This window comes from Parambassis ranga, chromosome 20 (assembly GCF_900634625.1).
Source record: "Parambassis ranga chromosome 20, fParRan2.1, whole genome shotgun sequence".
Taxonomy (NCBI): Eukaryota; Metazoa; Chordata; class Actinopteri; family Ambassidae; genus Parambassis; species Parambassis ranga.
In genome coordinates this window covers 8,755,980-8,779,065 of record NC_041040.1, presented here as the reverse complement: position 1 = coordinate 8,779,065, position 23,086 = coordinate 8,755,980, and the positions used below count along the sequence as shown (strand labels likewise).

Below are 23,086 nucleotides of genomic sequence, written 5' to 3'. Positions count from 1 at the left end.
TTTTTGGGCTGCATTTAAAAGGTCCTTCAAACATTTAACAAATATCTGTGATTAATTAAATATTACCTTCTTATTGTCTGGAATATTGGTGTTTATTTTTTTTTATTCTGACAGTAACTAAATTTCAATAACACTATTCACCTGAAGTGTGGCTCAAAAAAACAATGAAGAAAACTGCCCCTGCGTTATGCTGTTACCTCTGTTAGATCTTCAAAGGCACCTGGAGACCTTTTGAACAAACCAGCCTGAAATAAAATAAAATAAAAATAAAAAAAATTGCCTGAGTTATTCAAAAAACACATCAAAGCATGTCCGATTAACCCACATCACACATCGCAAGATCAATTTTGTCTTGTGAGGAAAAGGATGTGAGAGAGAAGAGCACCTGCAGTGAGGAGAGAAGTGGACGTCTGTGTGTGAAATATTTAATCTTTTGTAATGATCAAGAGTAGTGGAGACCACACGGTTTGATTGCAAAGAGTCTTTTTATTTTTCCTTGTGTTCAAGTACGGTCCTCTCTCAGCAGGGTCATCTAAGAAGCATGGACACACAATTACACACAAACTCGCACCAGAGCCTGAGCATCTTCAGGTGGGATTTTTCATTATGTTTGTCTTGATTGAAGGTGGGATGGGGGGGGGGCCCAATCAGCGGTTTCCATGTTTAGGTCAAGTGAACTAGAGTCCTGTTGCACACCACATAATCATTTTTTTTCTCTGCGAACATTTGTTGCATTTAGTGACACTGACATCAGCACATAAAAATTATATATATATATATATATGTATGTATTTATATTTATATTCATATTTATATTCATATATTTATAGATTTGTCATTCTATATCAGCAATTCATTCTAATGATTTTAACCTTGGTTTTTCATGTTGTAAAACTGGACAAACTGTCGGTAGGAATGCCTTGTTTGGACATTGATTTATACAGGAACGCTCACACACATACACGCACACTACTACACACATGCATGCATAGATACGCGCTCTCTCAGGTTTACAAGTACACACACACACACACAGGCCGCACATTCTGTCACATCCATGCACATGTACACACACACACGCAAACACACGTCCACACTCACACATGCTCAGCCAACAGAGAGGCAGGTCTGTACAACTATGGGAGAGAGACGTTACCCATGATCCCCAGAAATTAGTACGGCTTCACCAGATCAAAACACAAGAAAATAAAAGTTACAAACAACAGGAGAGTCATCCAGTCATTGTCTGTAAACTTCAACAAAATTTCCCTTTAAAGTCCTCTAGGACTGGTCCACGATGTGTCAACGTTTGGCACAATGTCATGTCCCCCCCCTTTTTTTTTTTTTTGTTCAAATCGATACTGTACACCGATAGGTACAATATTCATGGTGGCTGCTGCTGAACGGACCAGTACTTATGCACGAGTGATGATGAGAAACCACTGAAAGTTGACATTGTCAAACATATCAGATGCCCAAGAGTGAAAAGACGATCCTTTCCAAAGACAGAGAGTGTGCTTTAAACATACACAGATATTCTTTAGGCAGTGAAAAAGCACTTTTGTTGTCAGGAGTCTCCTCTGCCAATCTGATGCTCTGGCAGCCTCGAACTGCTTTTGACGGCTCTTTGTGTCCACATTGATATTTCACTTCATGAAGAGAGAAAAACACAAATATTGCAGGACGCCTCTCTGGTTGGGAAAAGGGGGTACAAACAAAAGTAGTCTCCTGTATCCATCCTGGTGATGTCTGTCTTTTCTGATTCTTGTGTGTTTTTAGTCTTGTTGCTTTTGTTGTTTCAGTCAGTAGTCAGTCATGGAAAATAAATCATATATTTATAAGTGGCCCATCAAAAACGTGTAATATACACACTATATCACCTCTGGACTGTACACTGAAAATAAAAAGGCTTTTTTGTGAAAGTGAAAATTTACAAAAGTACAAATAAAAAAAGATGTAAAAGAATGATGACAAAAAGTCTCCTGAAGACGACATTCTTTAAAAACAAACTCAGGCGCTCCTGGAGGCAGCGAGGCCATCGCAAAACGAAAAAAGGGGGATAAAGCAGTGCTACGTTTGTCACTTGGGTGAAATGGTAAACATCCACTTCTTGCCTTGTGCCTCATGTGCTTTCATCTTTCTGTGCTTTTATTCTTTCTGACCTCCTCAAGAACCCTCATGGCATCTTTGTCTCTCATCTCCTCCTCTGCCTGTCTCCCAGAGAAGGTCAGGCCACTTCCTGCTCCTTCAGAGTAAGAGCTCTCCCTCATGTGCTCCCCATTATCTCCCCATCCGATTGCTCTCCTCCTCTCTAGACATCTGCATACTCTCTCCGTGTGGTCATTTTCTCCCTTTTAATATTCACTTTCCCACTCCTTGCTCACCCTGTCAAACACACTCCATATCTACTCCCACTGGCTCCACTCACTGGTGAAATGGAGCTGACTTTGAAATAATAAAATGGTCTGGAAAAAAAGGAAAATGTTTGCATGCACATGCACAGTCTCTCTTTATCACTCAGCCTGACTTTACTTCTTACCCTCATCTAGCTTTCTGCTTAGTTTAGAGAACACAAATGACCTGCCACTGACTACAAGACCCCAGTTCGAAATGCCGCTTTTAATCACCTTAATCTGCCGTTAAACCTTTTGCAAAAATAATCCCTTTCACACAAGCACACACAGACTCTTTCTTGACCCCCCCATCATGATCGTCTAGCTAGACCCAGGAATCAGGTGAGGCCGGGTAGTGGCTGGTCTCGTAGTTCAGTTCGCTGTATGGCCGAGAGGCCGAGTAGAAGTCTACGTAGTTGCCGGTGGACTTGAGGCCCAGATGCATGCGTAGATCTTCTCGCGGATCTCGGGGAGGCCCAGCGGAGCTCGGTGGCTGCTGGGGAGGAGCCTGAGGCTGGGCCTGTGCCTGGATTTGTGGCTGCGGCTGGGATTGTGGAGGTGGCGGTCCCTGGTCCTCGTAGTAGACCTCGTCAAAGCTCCGGCTTTGGCTGTGCGGCGGAGGCTGTGGCGGCTGAGGCTGGGGAAAGGAAGGAGGGGGAGGGTAGGGGTCGTAGTCTTTTAGCACGGCTGCTGCTGATGGACTATCCTGCTGGGGTTGCGGGGGCACGACGCAGGGCTGGGCCGGACCCTGGTGGGGGAAGGTGAATGAGGTGCAGCAACCAAAAGGAGAGTGACAGAAATGTGGATACAGGGAGCGAAGTGAAAAGTGGGGGGAATAAAGATGGAGAGGAGAGTGACAGGTGGAGAGTGAACACACAGGGCAGAAGGTTTTGAAAGGCTGGCAGTACAGGGAGAAAAGCTCAGACAGAAATCAGCTGGGGAGGGGGGGTCATGCTGTGAATCCTTTATTGCATGCAGACACTGAAGGGGGCAATTCATCCCTAACGCTTCACCTCTCACAGATTGGTTGCGAGTCTGTGTGCAGGTGTGGTAAAAATGTAGGCACATATGTAAAAACCTAAACTGGCAGTGTGGTGATTTATGCATTTAAAACAGATGGAGAAAACATTTTTTAAACTTGATAGTTTAAGACGTGTGTGATGCGTTCTGTTCACTGCTCCTCTTCACCAGTGGAATCGTTAAACAGAGGTGAAAAAAAAAAAAATTAGCGCAATCAACTGAGGCATGATGAGGATGGTTTTAATTGCCAGTCGGGTGTGGCTTCAGTATGCAGCAGTCTGATGCTGCCTGAGCTGAGGGTGTGACTCTGCCAGCTCATCTCTTATCACAGTGGGACACCTTTTTGTGTGTATGCATGTGTGCTTCTTCCATCATGCTGCTATGTCTCATAATAACAACCTTGTCATGACAGCGTATGCCAAATTGTGGGAGCCCTGATGACACACGTGTGTGTGGGTGTGTTACTAATAACTCACCTGGATTTGCTTGATATCATCGCTGCCGGTCAAGTAGGAGTTGCGGAACAACGTAGACGTCCCACAGGACACTTGAACTATATGAAAGAAATAAAAAAAGCAAATTGTTTAAGGCAGAAACACTAAGTCTTTAAAAAACTGGAGAAAAATCTGAGTGAAGAGAAAAAAAACATTATGAGGGCAAAAAAAGATGAGAAAGAGGAAATGGGGAATGAAAATAGAGGAGAAATAAAGATAAATAGAGGGATAAAATATAATCATTTAATTCTTCTCTGTCTTTCTATCGCAGACACACCTGCCATGCCGTCTTTCCTGGATGTGTGCTCTCCTTTGTTGCTATGGAAACCAGCGTTGGTTGCCGTGGAATCGTAGTCCATCTTGCGTTCCTTCAGACTCATCATCTCTCTGGGGGAGGCAGGAGCGCTCGCTACACACACGCGCGCGCACACACACACACACACACACACACAAAATAATAATGAGCAATAAGCCCAGAGCAGCATGAGCCTTCACATCCTGCATGCTTATATTTGTGTGTCTTGGTCTTTCAAGGTGCACAGTCATTATTCATCATTTAGCTTGTCAGCAGAAAGGGTCACCTCCAGCATGTTAAAGGACTTCTGGGAATTCACATGCACACATATATGCCAGTTTCTGGACACATTATTTGAATATACAAAGGTTTACATACAGTTTTCTCACTTCAGACACTGTACTCATTTTACTGCTTTTGTTTTTAGATATGGAAAATATCCAGGTTTGAAACTGGCAAGCTACAAAAACAGATTTAGCAGCAGTCAGCTCGACTCTGCTGGAGGTGCACAATTAAATACTGGCCACACACGCCCTTTGTTGCCTTAACTAACAGTATTTATACTGGCCACTAAACCTTAAATCACATTCACCAACTCACTGTGGTGATTGCTTCCATCCTGGAACCTGAATTCAATCTCATCCAACACCAACCCCCTTTCCCTAATTCGTCAGGTTGTCACCCTCAAAAGTACAACCAGGATGACGATGGAGCTCGGTGCTCACCGTTTTGACAGTGATAATGATGTCATGTCTGCAGCAGCTTTAATTTGTCTTTGAGAGACATAAATGCAGTGAAGCGGTATCCTGTCCTGCAACCAATTACACCAGAGTGACACGAGCTGGCAATTCTGATCTGCTGTCCCAAAAGTTGGTGTATTCTTGTTGGGTACACTGCGTCGCTCTGCTACACAGTCTGCATAAAGGTAACTATAACATTTTGTTATACAAATCATTATTGCCAAGCATAGTTCAGTCGACAGGCGATGACAGTCCCGGAACACATACTGTATATACACTGTACATTTTACACACACTCTCTCTCTCTCTTTTATAGACACACACATACACACACCCACACACTGTGAGTGTGTCACAGTGTAATCCCCTTACACCAAACTTTAAGTGCTTACTCAGTCCCTCTTATCTTAACACATTGAATTCCCAGAATCCTGCCTACCTGTGTATCAGCCCCTACAGTCTGCTTAGCTAAACATTCTTGTAACTCACCACCATACATACTGCATTATACAGTATATATAATCTATAAACTCAGAAGTGAAGGACATTCTAAAAATAAGCTCTTTGGACCTACTTAACCCAACTTTGAAAATTGCAGATAGCTGTAGGACTAAAGCTACTGCATCAATGTGTGTGAATACACAACACACACACGCTCACACGCATAGTGCTGAGCACCATTCTTTGAATACAGATGTTTTTTTTATTCACACTTTAAAAGCAAAGAAGCACTGGTTTTACAAACACTGTATTAACACACAAGCACAAATGGAAATGAAAATATAATTACTATTTGTCTGTGGTGAGCAAGGCTTTAATAATGTTTTTACACATCTGACATCTAATTTTATCATTTGACACCTCTACAGCAGATTCCATTAAGGCAGAAGCTTAAACCTGTCACAAATACTGCGGGCGATGGTGCCATCACTGCTGGTTATAGTTACCGCAGGGACCTGGCTTGTAACGGCTGGATATGACAGCCTGGGAGACTCATTCTATCAGCGCAAAACACTGCAGGACCCCATGGGTGCCGTGATGGATGAAAAGGTCTCTCTTTCCCTCTGTAATGCTCTCTCCCGTCTCACTTGCAGCCTCTAACCTCCTGTGCTATTTCACAGTTTTACATTCACTCCTAACACCAACGCCTTCGTTCCCGGTGTGCGTGCACGCCATCATTACTCCTTCTTGCTTTGATCCATCTCTAAGGAGCCGGATTGCAGTCTGGTGCGTATGCAGAGAGGAGATACAGATGCATGCGGGTGTGTGTGTGTGTGTGTGGTGGCCTCTTAAGAGTTTAGAATGTTTACAGTGGAAAAGAGAAAGCAGAGAAAGGACTGGGTGCATGAGAAGGTGTAGACCAACACACAAAGGCAAAAGGTGGAGGCATGGTGTGCAGAGAGGGGCAGAGCAGGAGAGTCATTTCCAGCCAGCTCCCACTCTACTCCTCCCCTCCACTGTACTACTAACATCCACAAATTTCTCTACGCACTGTGACCACAAAACTCCTTACTTTCAATGTCCCTGGCCAAAGTCAAATCCTCAGCCTTCACTTCCTCCTCCTTGCATTAACCATCCCTCAATCCCTAATTCTTCTTCCCTCCTCCTCTTTATCTGCCTCCTTGTTTATCTCATCCCTCCCTCTCTCTCTGCCTCCTCACACACACACACACACACATAAACACACACTTTTTCTCTCCCTCACTCTCTCTGTCTGTCTCTCTCTCTTTTAGCTGGGTCCTTGAAGACCTCTCTAAGCTGTGAGGAAGGAAAAGTACTTTTCTGCCTCATCAGCTTGCTAAGCCCAGTGTGGAGAAAGAAAAGCTAAAGGCTCTTCTACTACTCATGCTAACAGCTAATGCTAATGCGCCCTTTGCAAAGCATGAAGGCCAATGGGCTTAGGCTAAAGGCTAATGATAATCATACTTTACAGCATGAAAGCCTGTAGGCGGAGAGCATTGATGCTAAGAGCTATTTAGCCCTGGCGTAAAGACTGATAGACTGGTAAATGTTGGTGCTACTGGCTAATGTGAACATTTCTAATTGTACACACAGTCAGTAGAGTTATATTAATTATGACCTCTGTCCTGGTGGCCACGACCAGCTAAATGATTGTGAAAGAAGACCAACAGACCAAAGAGGAATTTCTCTGCAACATTTTCAACCTCAACTTTTGCAGCTGAACCAAAACTTTAGGACTCAACCTGATGTCTGGCCTAAAATGTAAGGCTTAGCTTTAGTCCAACTGCCTTCTTATCTCACATCACTATAACACTGCAAAGTACGGAGCCCCTCTGATGACATGGTAAAAAAATCAATAAATCGTGGCCATGAAAAATATGGATAACGTGCACACAAAATACAATTTCGTGGCCACGAAATACTACTTCATGCCATGAATTAGTATTGTTATTCACGGGAGCAATGATCGAGAGCAATTAGAGGAATTAAAGCAACACGATGGACAGGGATAGGGGCGATCATTGCTCCCTGTATAGTATTTCGTGTGCACGTTATACATATTTCGTGGCCACGATTTATTTATTTTTTTACCATGTCATCAGAGGGGCTCCGTAGCAAAGTACTGCTGCATTGATTCTTTAGTCCGATCTCCGAAACACTTTTGTTATTTAACTTGCAGTGATCCAGTGATATGACACTGTTGTAATTACCTCTTATATCCAAACATGTCAAAACAGTACAATCCCCAAGAGCAGGGTTACTCACCAGAGCGGTTATTTGGGGATGTCCTGACAGGAGAGACAGAGGGAGTTCGTGAGTTGGAGTAGGGCCTCTGTCTGTCCCTTTCTATTGTTGAGGCTGAGCCCACAAAGTGATACTGGGAGTAACCATCCTGTAAGAAAGGCACACAGCAAACAGGGAGGAAACTGGTTACCGCCTGTGACAATTTACTGCACAAACAGAATGTCATACTTTTTAAATATTATCATAATAAATTATTAAAAACACTTCTGATGAATTGTTAGTGAGCACAGCAATATACCAACAAGAAGGAAGATATGAATTAGCCCTTCTGCAATATTTACATCACTGGTGAATCACAGAAATCTTAAGGGCATCAGGGCAACTGTTTGTGGACGGCAGATAACATATTTTTTATTGCACGAGAAATAATGAATCAATGTTTTTTTAGAATTCTTTGAAGGCAGATTCATTTATTTATTCAAAATACTCCGGAAAGATCACAGTGACTGCCAAGAAGAGCAAGGACAAACATTTTCTCTTTAAGAATTTCACAATCACAAAAAACTTTGTTGTGTGAGAACTTCAGGATTGACTTGACATGAAATGATTATATAAAACCTTATGTAAAACGCTTTTTGAATTTCAATGATAGATTTCTTTGGTGTTTTTTCATCCTGTGATGTGATTTGATTCCTTTCTAGACACTAACAAGGTTACGCATGTGCACACACATGAACACATTAGCACGTCAGCTCTCAGCTTAAAGTAAATATCCCACTGTCCTTGTACAAAAAATTAATACAACTAACAGCTCTACAAGTCTAATTACTGCCAAGCCAATGACTTTGTATCTGCATTAGTTTAGCAGTGATTGGAGCAAAGCCCTTTTCATAAAAAAAGGATTATGAGAGTCAACAACAATCACAGAGCTGGAACCAAATTCAATTTAGCATTAAGATAATTGGGTACCTCTGAAAGCAAAGCACCAGCAGATGATGAGAGATAATGGAGACATGCTCCATCATAGCTTTACTGTCTAGGGGCCTCAGCTGCGCAAGTGGAAAACAGGTTGGAGAGGGGTGACCATGGGAGAGGAGAATCACTTCAGTACAATGAGGCTGGAGGAGGAAGAAGAGGAGGAGGAGGAGATGAGGCAGACAGAGAGGGAGGTGTGACAGACGGAGTAGTAGCTGAGAAAGATGACAGAAAGTAATGAGAGGAGGAGGGAGAGAGTAAAGAAAGCAGGAGGAGGAGAGAGGTACAGAAAGGTAAAGACGCAGAGAGGGTGGAGTGAACAGCCTCCCCTGACTCATTTCCTGGTACAGCACAGAGAATTAATAGAAAGCTGGATCCTGACACACAGTAGTTCAAAGGGAGCTCACGTCAGGTATCCACCATCCTCTACCTCCCTCCCTCATTTTCACTTCATCTATTTATCCAACACTCCTTCAGTCTTCTCACTCACCCTGTGTCACATGCTGCCTCCTTCTTCTCTCCCCCTCTAACAAATCTCATTATTAAAAAAGCAACCTCCTTATGGGTGCACTGGACCGCTGTGCAAGTAGGCACTGACAAGCTGTCAAGCTGCTCAGATGAACATGGTCACTGAATATTGAACGATAAATGCATTTGCACAGTGATACATACGGTATGTGAGGTGTAGCTCACAAATGGTGGCCGGGCATGATCCGCAGGGTTCCTTAAGGGCCTCCCCGAGCAAAAAATGAGCAATAGTTCTCTTACGGTTAAAAAATGGACAAATCATTATATTCCACATTGTACTACTATATTCTTTATATTCGTTGGTCCCAGCTTTTCATTGATTTTGTGATGTTTACAATATAAAATATTAAAAACCACGATTCTCCATTATTCAGCTTGACAAACAATTTTTTGTAAAACTCAGATCCACTAAATATACCCAAAATATACACCAATGTGTTTGAACACAGGCTGGCTGCACAGCCTCAGTTTGTAATGTGTGGCCCAGCACCCAGTCTGTGGGTTTAATGAGTCAAATAAATATTTAATAAACATATAAATTTAATATCAGGTTACACACTGTGGTTCAGGGTCTGAAAACGATCAATCTTTTCCACTATTTGTAGTGTTCTGTTTGTTTGGTGAAACTTTAGGCAAAACACCTTATCGTCTACAGTACTTATCCCTCTTCACCTCTTCTCCTCGTCTTTCTCTTTCTTTTACTCACTTTTTAAGCTAATACCCATAGAATGAGAGCAAGTAAGGTAAAATGAGAACTGGTTGCTAGGTGACCAGTCTGTCTGTTGCTCTCACCACCGTTGGATGGCTAGCTGAAGGTCACAGGACCGCGAGGTAAAAAGTGATTACTGCCCCAACAAATGAGGTGCATGTGTGAGTCTGCTGGACTCACGCCAAGCAGCAATTATGGCACAAATTGTAAAAGGTTACACATGATGAGTGGTGGGTCCCCTCTGGGCCTCACCGACCACTGAGCACTGTCATTTTTTTCAGCCCTTCAATCCATTCTCATTCATTTCACACTCAGTTTTTGATATTTACAGTTGCGAGCGCTTCACTCACACGTGACCCATCTGTCCTCGCAGGAACAATGCGCCTCTGACCTTTGCTTCCTTTATTTTGGATGCTTGTGGTTCTGCTGAATTAGAAATTGACCTTTAGACTAATGTTGCATTTATTGCAAACAGCCCATAATACTCTATGTGTGTGCTGAAGCTCTGCCTCTGCTGCTACTTGAAATAGATGGGCTATCTCAACAAACCCCCATCTGTGTGTGTCTCTGCCTAACACAGGTGAACATCAGAGAGAAAGAGAGAGACACCTGCTGAGGCTTCAGGTTGGTTTGATGTCTACTGAAGTTTTCCAAGTGTGCATCTCCATCTCACAGTCTTATATAACACATGTTGTACAGCAGTGGATGATGGATTCATTTTCGTGGTCTCTGAGAAATTATTGTATCACTGCATGAAAATCTGTTTGATTGATTGTTAAAAAACCTGGGAAATAATAACGGACTCATCCTTTAAGGGTACAGTGACATCGAAATGTCAAACTGTAACATACAGTATGGGGGAGATGATGAGATCTTAAAACCATTTTAGTCCACTGGGAACATAAGACATCCCTGTATCTTGCTCCAACTCCTTCTGCTGGATCTCTAGCAGCTCTCATGTCTGCTGGGAGGTAATCTTTCCAGTGTTTCTGCGGTCGACCACAGGGATTTTGCACAGCTGACCGGCAGATCTCTTAAGGAAAGGTACCACGAGGGCATCCTTATCACACCTCAACTGAAGGAGCAGTGAAACTTCAGATTTTTGAACTTGATCTCAGACATCAAATCCCATGTAGAGAGAAAAACATTACAGGTGCTTGTATGTGCAATCTCGTTCTTTGGCTATTACCCAGAGTTCATGACCACAGGTGAGAGGCCGGGATCAACTAGTAAGAGACTAGTGGAGAACCTCGCTCTCTCTTCATTACTAAGGTGTGGTAGAGCAGCTGCAGCACATGAGATACACAAACCTCAGCACAGATATGGTCTCCAGTCTGGCGTTAAAACACACATTTGTACATCAACCTTAACGTAATGCCTGCGCCAATGTATCTGCACGCTCATGATTTAATTATGACATTTATTGTGTAAAATGTATCCTTGGAGATTTATTCACAGCCCGTGCACTCTGAGTGATCCTGGTAACGCTGTGCAATCAATGACCCCACACACAAATTTCTCACTCACATCACATGACACAAACACACCCACATTGTGAATTACACATCCCTGCAACATATTGTAAATCTGTCATATGTGTGACAAACACAGCATCTCTCTGACCCTGAACTCCATCTGTCATATGTATGTGTGTCTGTTTTGGTGATTTGTGCTTGTTTGTGATAGATGTGTGTGTGTGAGAGAGAGAATGTGTCTGATGAAGAGCCCACGACAGATCATTTATCATGAAATGAGGCATAGCAGTTCTACAGAAGTTATGCACTGAACAGACATGACAAAGTGTAACCGCGTGAATATGAAACTCAGTGTGTAGCTTGTGAGGGAGCGACAGAAGGTGTGTGTGTTTGTTTAGTCTTTGAATTTGGTCGTTCTGGTCCTATTAAGAATAGATAAAGCTACACAATGGCCATGTTTTAGTTAAGTGTTTATAGAATTCCCCTGCACGGAACGGCAGATGAAACACCGACACACACACACACACACAGTGAATAAGGACACATCCTGTCAAACAGTCCAGATAAACTGTAAAAGTAGAGTTTTACTGCACTCTGGAGAGACTGTTATACATGATTCATCCTCAAGTCAGCGCTAGAGTTGGTACAAAAGATTTTGTCTTTGGTTTATTAATGACTGCTGCGTCACAGATATTTCAACTCATCTCAGATGCTATTTTCATAGAGTTAAGGTTTTAGCAATGTTTCGTTTTAGTGTGCACAAAAACTAGCGGGCAGAAGAGCCTCCCTGTTCTGCTGCAGTTCTCTTTTCCTTCTCACCCTCCTCCCTTTCCTCTTCTCTTTCAGCCTAGACTGTTCCCATGGCACTGCTGTAGGAAGTGATTAACTATTTTTTACCGCAGTTTGACAAAAAACACACAATTTCAAAGACGCACACTCGCAGAGAAACAAACACACACACGTGGACCCACACCCATAACTTTTACACAGCTGAAAAGTGTGTTTCAAAATGCTCTCATTACTTCAAGACTTCAAAGCAAACAACTCTTTGCCAAAACAGCTCACACTGACTCATTATTGACCCTACACTTTCCTTCTCTTTCCAAGCACACAAACTCAGCCGTGTTTATTTTTGAACAACAAATATATTTGATAAATTTACTTCACTTTCTTCCCTCACCTCACCGTCTTTTTTGGCCACAAACACTTTGCAGAGACACCCCCCAATCCACTCTCGTCTAAATTGTATGCTAATCCATGTTTGGATTGGAGGCTAACAGGATTTTTGCTGCATCTAACACCCATGACCTAATGTGTCATGAAGGGATACTAGCGGTGGAGTCACTTATTTGGAGCTCTGGACTCTGGTGATAAAGTCAAAGTGTGCATCCTTTAACGCAACAATTTCCACAGTTACAAAATTAGGCTGCTTTGTCACTAACCATGGAATTTAGAAAGTAAAGAGTAAGGTATGGCATCTATCACCATTTAGAAGTCGTTTTTAGAGTGACTGCATATAGCCAAATGCAGCAGCTTAACTAACTGAACTACTTAGAAAGTGAAAGTTAGGAGAACTGAGACTGGTTGCACTGCATGATGTAGATAGAATATTCACATTAAAACAGATGATCAAAGATTTGAAATGTCAGATGAAGATGTTACAGCAGGAGATGGAGATATCTTGTTTCAACTTAATGAGAGAAAAAGAAAAGTCTTTTAGTCATTTTATCTATTTAATTAATGTTTATGAATCAGATGAACAAATCATCTCTGTTCATGTATTTCTATTAAGACAGCCAGAATAACAGACCAGAATAAATGAAGCGACCTTTGTAAGGGCAGGCTGTAAAACCAGTGTCCTTCATATCTGTTCATTGGATTGTTATGCCATCCGGTCGACTGCAGTGCTATCCGGTGGCAATGATTAGAGAAGTGTGAAGGCAGATCAGGCTCCAATGAGCCTCACTGGGATAGTGCTCTGTGTAATATTACGGGGATGACGAATGAGGAGAGCGAAACAGTCGTCAGGAAGAGGCGAGGATGCACTGATGCCATAGGGCGGCCTGTCCTGAAGTGACTGTAGCAACAGTTGGCAAAATAGTCATGGGTTATGAGTATGATGGACAACCTAAAAACCACAATACCAGGCTGGGGTTTTATTTTTTTTTACCATTAAATTGCAGGTACTTTAACTACAGGGAAAAACAATACAAGATGAAAAGTCAACAGTGTGATGATGTCTTCACACTAAAAGATCAAGGCCCTGAATATAAATGTTAGTCTGTAAAACACTGAATTAAGGCACAATTTACTGTACAGACTAAGGCTTTCGGAATGAGCCTCACAGCCTGTGTCTGCTTGCCTTCTTCCTATAAAGTCTGCGGGTTGTCTCTGTGTTTATGCTGGGCTGTTTCATGGTATCACACTATGTGTACGTCCCTGTTAACCTGTCCAAACACAGCACATGTACAATTATGTAGAGACATGCACCTCAGATTGCTTTTGCAGTTGCTTTTGTTTAACTCCTCTCTATGTTAAGATGAAAAAGACACATCCAAAGCCAAGGACATTTTCCTGAATTGTATAACTTAAAAAAGTGCACTGAATCTTGTTGATTGTGTGTCTGAAGTTTTAGCGCGCTGAATGGCAGATAACCTTGGTGGCAGATATTCACTCAGCAACAGTCATTACCGAGGAGTGAAAGGAACAGAACATCTGTTATAACTTTTAATCAAGTTTCAAGTGCGAGCAGGAATTTGTCATTTGAAAAGAAACAAAACAAGCCGGAGAAAGTTGGTTTGAATAGTGTTTGTCACAAACAGAATACAAACACAACATCATTCCTCTACAGCCTTCCTTTATTGTTTGGTTTGTTTGTGGATCTCTTTTATGGCACAGACATCTACTGCTGTATTACTGAGGTACAGAGTTTCCTAGCCGGCAGCATTAACACCATTTAGTCCTCACGATTGGCTAAATAACCGTTAGCATTGATGTTGCACGTAATTGTGTGTGTGTGTGTGAGCACAAAGAAATAGGCTAGAGACTAACACAAGGTTATTGATCCTCCTGCCTCTGTAAACACTGTTGCTCAGTTGTGATGGTGCCCTGCAGAACCCCATTATTCTTTTGTTTGGATGCAGTTATGACTGACCTCAGGGAAAGCACATACACTCACACACACACACACACATATATATACACAAACCACACATACCACGGAAAGGTCTATCCATAAGTCAAGACACAATCAAAGCCATAAAAGTCACAAACTAAACTCGATATACATTATTAAGTCACGCCTACATGCTATAATGACACAGACCACACAGAGTGTAGTGGGCCACAGATAATCCAATGTAACTTGCCATGTGATTTTTTTTCTGTGGTAACTAAGTAAAATCATGTTATCCATTATACAACATGCACATACGTCATCTGTTGCATAAAGACTTTGTCCTTGCAGAGAGATGCTATAATTTCACTTCGTGACACTCTGAAGACACACTTTCAAGGCTCATACCAGCATTGCACAGTGAGCGGTGTACCCTATGTCCTTTTTCTTGGCTCGTCTTCTCACACAGCAGCTGATTTGGTACTGTTACTACCCCTACTGCCAGCTGAGAGGTTCAACAAAATGCTCCACCGCTCGGAACAGAACAGGCTGTGTGAGGTGAACTCATAGGTGTGTCTGAGTTCAGGAGCCACATTCTTCAAAGGAGGAGTGGCCTGTGAACAGTGTTACTGAATGAGACTGACTGCCACACAGAGAACATTTTCCAGGCAGCCGCCATACTTGATTATTGGTAGGTCCCATGTTACAATGGAAAGGTAAATTAAAAATCCCAACTTTGAGAGCCTGGTGCCTGTTTTGCAAAGTTTATTTCGACAGTGATTGTGTTGTGCAAACAGAAGACAAATGCAAGTACCTGCACACCTACCTTCTTGTAGAGGGAGCGCAGGTCTCTGTACTGCCACATACTGCTGAGGACTTGAGAGGCTGCTTTTACCACCTTTGCTGAATGTCTGCAGAGAGAGAGAGAGAGAGAGAGAGAGAGAGAGAGAGGTATTTTTCCTTGACCCCATTGTTCTGGATAATGTTGCTGTTATTCTGTCTACACAAGATGTGTGGAGGCCAGCGGCGCTTTTGATTTCTGTAAGAGTAAGACGGCCATATCTCTTTTCAACAGAGAATCATTTTCCATGTACAAAAACTGTGAGTTTTCAGATGAGTTTAAAATGACCCACTCTGCCATGCTAATGGTCCCATTCCTGCCACTCAGCTGAAAAATTACTCTAGAAGGAGTCAGTTCTCAAGTCTTGCCCTTTAACAGCAGCTAAGGGAAGCAGAAGGGATACTCATTTTCCATTTGACTGCAACAGAAAATCCTTAAGTTTAATTACTCCCCAGTGCTCACAAAAAATTCAAACCGGCCCTGGACAAGAATGTTAAAATTCACTGCTATCTACAAAAACATGTGAACTCTATCACTCCCCCTGCTCACACATACACACACACACACCTCCTCCCTACAGACACTCACACCGGATCCTTGCACACACACACACATTCACACCTTCTGCTAAAGTCTCTGCTACACTACGCTTACTTTATGCAGCTGGACTTGACCGTGTCATTATACTGCAAAATACCTCCGATATTATAAATAATATAAATTCCACACGTGCTTTTTCCTGCAAAATGTTTGTGGTTGCGCGCTGCAGTAGACTCCAGTTGGCATGTAAAATCTTTGCAAAATGAAGCAACATTTCTACGTCTGCCAAATCATGTTGCTGTTTGTATGACAGCTTTGGCATTTACTCTTTCAAAGCTGTCAGCTATGACCCAATATTTACATTATTCGTTTCAAAGCATTTTTCAGCTTTTTGTGCCTCAGTAGTTATAGTGATAGAGCGGTACTGAAATGTGCATTTTTACAATCTTAAAAGTATGTAATTGTGTGGATGTAGAATGGTACTGTGATAATGCGCCGTCACCCTCAGTGTACCTAACCTAAGAAAATGAAGCTGTGTGGGCTATTAGCTGATAACTACACTGACTGTGAAATTTGCATTTATGGAGGTTTCTTCTAGCACCTCATCTCTCGCTTGTAATGGTGCCCTTGAGCGCAGTTCCCTAAATAGACTGAGTCTCTCTCCATAACAATAAATCAACGTTTGACCTCCGCCTGATAAAGCTCTGGTGTCATGGCAACCCCTGACCTGCTGGTTGCCATAGCAGCTAGGCAGAACACCCTGCTCGGTCTCCCATGGTGACAGGACTTATATTTCGGCTGCGTCTTCCCTGTTGTTCTCCAGCTGTCTTTTACAGTTGAATGGTCACAAGGAAGGCAGATGCATTTATGAATGATGGATGTGTGGCTGCATTAGGGGCACCGGTCAGTACTGACAGTAAAGTGTGGACTGAAGGATGCCTTGATATGTAACACAAAATACAATTTTCAGCTGGTTGTGCTTGAGCACACAGAAGCACACATCTGCAAGTCATTAGGGAGCTCCTTTTTCCTTGTTTGCTTATTTGGTGACATTCTCTCTCTCTGAGAGATGTTTGGAAGACTCAAACAAACAAAAATGGGGATGCTACATTAAGTTCACTTTTTATATACTTCTTTTACTCCATCTGACATCAGTGCTCAGGAGACATTATAGCATCATTTCAATCTAAAGGGAAACTCCACTTGTGCACAAAAGGCATGTTTTTCCATAAACTGTTATCATATACCATCACCCTCTGATTTTCTAAAAAGCATAAATATCATCCACTGAGGATTTTTGGCTGTAACCATCCTGTAACTACTTCAATTGCATTTGAGAAGCTCTGATTGTATGAAGCAGAATAGTTTTTATTCTCACGTGGTGTACTGGATGCCATTTTAGATTCTAGCTACCAAAGTCGAACTAAATTGGTCTAAAACCATCTTTTGTTTTCATGTTGTCTTTCTTGTGTTTACAAAAATCAAAACCTTACTACAAAATAACTCAATATCCACCACCAAAGTTTACACAGATTGACTGAGAGATAATTTAGGCTAATGTGTTGCCAATTTACAGTTTGACAGCAGCTGGCTTCTTTGTTAATAAAACATAAAAAAATAATGGATTTTAGGAAACTTCAGGAAATTGTGATGGTACCAAAATACAGATCATCTTTTCATTGAATCATTCTATCACAGTCACAATACTCAAATATTAACCTAATCACAATACTTAGTTTTGAACTTCCGCCCACTCACTTGTCTCCTTTGCTGCGGGCGATGCCGATGAGTTTTTCGATGCCACCGGCGTCACGTAGAGCTTTTGCGTTCTCCATGTTCTTGGTGATGACCTCATGTAGTGCACAGCAGATGGCAGTTACTGTATCATCTGACATGGCCTTGCTGGGAGGGCCTGTGGTCCCGGAGGTCCCACTGCTGGTGGCATTATTGTTGGAGCTGCTGCTGCCTGGTAACCGATGGATCAAATCTCTCATGGCGTATTTACCTGGAAAGAAAAGGACACAGATATTGGAGGTATTGCTGATTTTGCTGATTACATCTTGAAAGGAAGTCTGCAGGATGGCACATGGATGGATATTTGTGAAGAGCAGACATCTGAGTGAGAAGTGAGGGTTTTATTTTAACCATACCTGCAAATTACTGTATGATTAAGTATGCTGAGCATGATTAAAGATGACAGGCCCGATACAAAAATTAGACCATCTCTATAATATACTGAACACTCAACACGTCTGTAAGTAATAATGTGAACACTGCCCTTTTCCTATTTTTAAAGCAAACAGTTTGTACAGCTAGTGAATCGTTTGAAAAAAAAAAAAGTCCATACTGCAAATCCTCTGACGCACACACTCTAATGCAGACATGCTGAGAATCCAATAAAAGAGGCGACTCCTGGTATTGCGCTGAAAAGGCTGGCATATGAGAAAAAAATTGACATTCAAAGAATGGGTTGTTTGAGAGATCGAAGCAACAGAAAGAGGGAGTAATTAAGAAGTGCAGGAGAGGCTGTCAGATAGGAAGCCCACGAGCTCAGTGAGAGGGTGTAAGCAGAGGGAGGAAGTGAAGGGAAGAAAAGTGGTGTATGTATTTCAAAGAGGCGATGATGGAGGCTGAGGACAAAGCCACCTACAATACGTGTAATGTGAGCGAACTCACACTGTTAGGCCATCAGAACCATGCTGTCAGTAGTTAGCTCAAGACACAAGTTAAAGGATTCCTTTGTAGGAATAAAACATATAGCAAGTTTTTGAATCTTTAGTCTTAATCTTCACATTCTGTCATACAAGGGAGCATGCTCTGTAGATGTCATAAGACACACACAGTCCAGCAAAGGTGGAGGCAAGCGGGTAGTTGCTGTGACACGGCACCCGGCTGTCACTCAGAGCCAGCACGCCTGTAAATGTAAGCCCTTATATAATTACATCAAGTTATAGGTGTGCATGCCACAAGTGAGTGTGGGTATAAATGTATGGAGATGAACTGAATGAGGGAAAGTTAAAGATGGACATGCGTGGATGAAACAAGTGGCCTGTAAAGTAAAGCAGTGTGTCTGTGCTCGAGGCAAATGAATGAGTAACACACATATAAAGTGCGCATAACATTATGACAGCAGCATTGTTCCGCTTAAATGTAGGGGGAGCCAGAGAGCCATTCTCCTATTAAACAACTGTTGTGTTGCACTAATGCGTGCAGAGGGCGGCTGCAGGCTTGAGTCAGACCATGGCTTGACTTTGCAAGAGAATACCAAGACATAGCAATGACCCCCTTCAGAAGTTGAGCTAATAAGAGCAGCCACTGTTTGCCCACATCATGCTCTGTTTCTATGGGACAGTCACTGACACAAGAGGGAGCCTGCGGAAGCTTTACAGTGCACAAAGTTTTTCCTCCTCCCTTTGACAGATAGTTTTGGTAACAGATGTACAGCTACAGGCTGAGGTGAACAGGCAATGATGAACAGGTGGTTTTGTGAAAACATCTGAGCTATTTGCATGATTTCTCATTACAACACGAGCTTGATCTGGGTATCTGGAAATGTCTGGGGATTGATCAGCAAGTTCTTGCACACAATGGTATATATGCAGGAATGCAGCAACAGCTGTGCAAGTAGGAGAACTTTTTAAAGACAGCATGCTTAGTGGAATTCATCATTTTCCTCTGATTGTACATCACATTTGTGTATATTTAGTAAAATAATTTTCTCATAATAATCTGTTACAATAATAACACTTTTAATTATCAAATTACCTGGGGCATATGGTCTGTAATCAGGCAACAAGTGACAAGTTATTTTCAGAGGTGTGTGTGTGTGAGTCATTGACCGAGAAACTCACTGGGGACTTTCCTGTGAGAATGAGACATGAGGATAACTGAGGATAAGGGCCTATAACAGAGAGAGCAAACAGGGGATGAGAGTGGTTGACAATAGAGGGACTGAATATCCGGGGGAGGAAAGAGGTGACTGTGCTGACTAAGGTGGTGTGTGCAGATGAATCAAACATGAGCAGTATAGTCAAAGGGTAAGAAATGGCTTGACCATCATGAAACCTGTCAATTATGCTTACATCGCCCTGCGCTTCTGGGACAAAACCCACAGGTCCTGTTCCAGGTAAAGGACAATCAATTTGGACACAGAGGTGAATGGTGAATAATGAACCACAGCTGACATGTGGTTATTTTTTTTTTTTTAAAGGTGCTCAATAGAAAACCACAGCGTGCACCTTTTGCTGCCATTGTCAAAAAAACAAAAGATCAATCAAGCGAGCATCTTCGTGCACCCTCTCTGTGACATGTTTTTGTGTGCATACAATAGAGAAGGGCTCTTCAAAACAGGAAGTGTTACTATAATGGGTTAAATACACTGCTGCATTATCATAAGGCAAACCATTACATCCTCTCTGGCAGCAAAGAAAACAGAGGCCAAAAAACTCAATTGGCAATATAAAAGCACATGAGTGTTTTTTTCTTTTTTTTTGCTTCTAAACATCTCATTTTCACTGTACAGTACAAAACTACCAAATGCCACATTGCATCAGAGGTCCAATCTTCCTCAGCCCATGGTGCTACTTTGAATTTATTAAGTCTGAGTGGAGAATAAGAATAAAGCATCTCCGTGGTGTATAGATTCCTCTGCTTTAACCAAGTCTGAGTCTAATATCTCTCTTTCCTATCTTTCTTCTATTCTTTATAAAATGCTTTTCAAAAGTTCCCCACTTCTATATCACGCTCGATATTTTTCCAGACCGATCCATCACTGTGATATCTGAGGAGCCCTTGCAGCCTGGCGATAAATCCCTTACTCATATTATGTCTAATAAAGTCTGTGTGATCTGAGAGGGAGTGAATACAGCAAAGCAACACAGAGAAAAGGGACAAGACGTCAAACTATAGACCTTAGTAAACGATCACACACACACACACACACACACATATCTATATATATATATATATATATTATTAATTACTCTACCACAGTGTTGTTTTTTGTGAATTCAAAAAAGCAGACACACATCCTCACTCCATCTATGAGGCTGGTGTTAATTGGTTAAGTGTCGAACAGGCAGCCAGGCTGAACAGAGGTTAAGTGGTCATTGTTTTTTCGGCTGTGATGACAACATCAAGTTGCATCCAAAGAGTCTATTTGACTGAGTTGAATCAGGCTAATTTCCTCACTAATTTACCAACTGATGGCTGATTAATGTATAAAGAGATTAGATGACTTGCTTTATTTAGTGATCTGACTAATTTTTTCAGTGAGTGACTGAATTATTTACTGATTGACTGCATGACTTATTTACTGACTGCCTGACTGACAGATAATTTGCTCCATGAATGACTGACTGATAAAGTGAGGGACTCATTTATCATGTGAGTGAATGCAGGTAACAACAGCAAAAACAAAAGAAGAGGATACAGAAAAAGACAGGACAAATTGTATTAAAGGTAGGGTAGGAGATTTTGAAAATTTAGCCAGATTTCGAATGTAAACACACGCCCCTTTCTCTCGGAGCTCACCCCGAAGCCACGCCTCCCAATCACAAGGACGCGCATTACCTGAAGATGAGCTGCGATCTGTGACTTCGGCCATCATGCACGTACCTCTCTGGTGTGTGCAGAGCAGGAAGGGAGTGACAACCAGCCAATACTCCACGCAGGGTCCACCCAGAGGATTGGCTGATGTTTTTAGTGTTTTATAGCTTCCACAGATGATTAATATTCTTTGTTTTAACGCGAAACTGCCGCACTAATTGGTTGCTATCGAATTGAAAAGAGAAGTTACACTAATTTAACAAAAAGTGCATCAGAATGGAATACCCGACCCTACCTTTAAATGTAAATTATTTTTAAGAAGCTGCAGAATATACCTACAATTTGCTTACACAGGTGTGTGTGAGTGTGTGTATACATGTGTCCATGCAAATCTATGCACAAGAGGACTAACAAGAGAGAAACTCAGAGAAGTAACAATGTTTGGCCGACATGGTAAATGTGTGTAAAATGTCTTAATAGCTTAAGAATCAAGCAGAAAGGTCCTCATTATCTCCAACTCTTTCAATAAGAGTCTTGTTAGAGTAAGCTGCTGTATTCTATAAAGAATGACTGGAAGCCTCATACACACACCTTGATAATACACACATACATGCACAGCATACATCCTGTCCTCATCAGAGACATCTCATTATCCATTATCTGCCATTCAGCAGTTTGTTTGCAGCCTCCGTTTATGGGATGTTTTTCACATTTTATCCGCACTTTTACCATCATCACAATGTCGTTTTGGTTTTGTCTCTGAGGGGGGCTTCATTGTATTTTTCATCATTGATCTAATATTAATACTCCGTATGGAAATAAATACCAAAGACTAAAACTAAACTAAAGCACGGCTGTGCTCAGACACTTTCGCCAAAAAAAAAAAAAAAAATCTGGCCTCTTTTCTACATCCAGACTCCTTGATATCCACAGCCTGCAAGGAGCCTATTGATGAATTATAGATTAATATAAATGAGAGGGAGTTGCTGCACTTTTCCGATGTCAGTACAAAATTTGACACATTTTATAGCTCAATCTTTTGATGTGCTTATTACCCTGCCACAGACACTACTTAAAATGCTGGGATTGAATTAGTTCTAAGTGTACAATATATCCCTCAGAAATCTTAACTGACAAATGACTGCATGTGTTGGAGTACAGATACAAACAAATCACTCATCATATTGTACTACTTCATGCCACCAGCTGCCAAAAACCTTGTGTAAAAAGGATCCCTTTTAGTTCACAGTGATCACTACAGGAAAGACAAGAGCTGAAGAGCAAATTAAGATGGATATTTTATGAGTAGGTGGCGACTCATTTTACTACAGTGACACAGACGGCACCTCAACATGCTGGAGTGCAATCTTCCCTTTCCTTTTACATCCACTTTCTCTGTCACTGAAATGTGAGCTACACCTGGAACATGTCCTCAAGGACAGAAACAAGCCCTGTGCTGATCATTGCACTGTCTAATAAACCTGTATTACACAACTCCTCCAATATACCTATCTTCACCTGGGAGGCAGAGTCGGTAATGTATTCCTGGTGCTGCATTCCCTCATGTGTCGCTAACTCCCGCTGAGTGGGGCGTGCTTCATCAGGGCCATAATGGCTGATTTGATTTAAAGAGATCCAATTACCCTCAACAATAGAGCGATTTGATTGTTTACTGACGGAGAAGGGAGAGTGTTATTGAAGTAAAATT

General features: G+C 41.9%; 1 protein-coding gene across 1 annotated transcript in view; it reads right to left on the bottom strand.

The window, feature by feature from the left end:
* Positions 1–1,146: 1,146 nt before the first annotated feature.
* ctnnd2a (catenin (cadherin-associated protein), delta 2a) overlaps positions 1,147–23,086 on the bottom strand; it is a 156,188-nt gene continuing 134,248 nt past the window's right edge. Inside the window, exons 16-22 of the mRNA XM_028432856.1 lie at positions 17,590–17,836; positions 15,277–15,361; positions 7,670–7,796; positions 4,185–4,316; positions 3,886–3,966; positions 2,957–3,068; positions 1,147–2,878 (exon numbers count right to left, since the gene is read on the bottom strand). Coding sequence (XP_028288657.1) covers positions 2,719–2,878; positions 2,957–3,068; positions 3,886–3,966; positions 4,185–4,316; positions 7,670–7,796; positions 15,277–15,361; positions 17,590–17,836 — 944 coding nt within the window. The 3' untranslated portion in view covers positions 1,147–2,718. The remainder of the gene's footprint in view (positions 2,879–2,956; positions 3,069–3,885; positions 3,967–4,184; positions 4,317–7,669; positions 7,797–15,276; positions 15,362–17,589; positions 17,837–23,086) is intronic.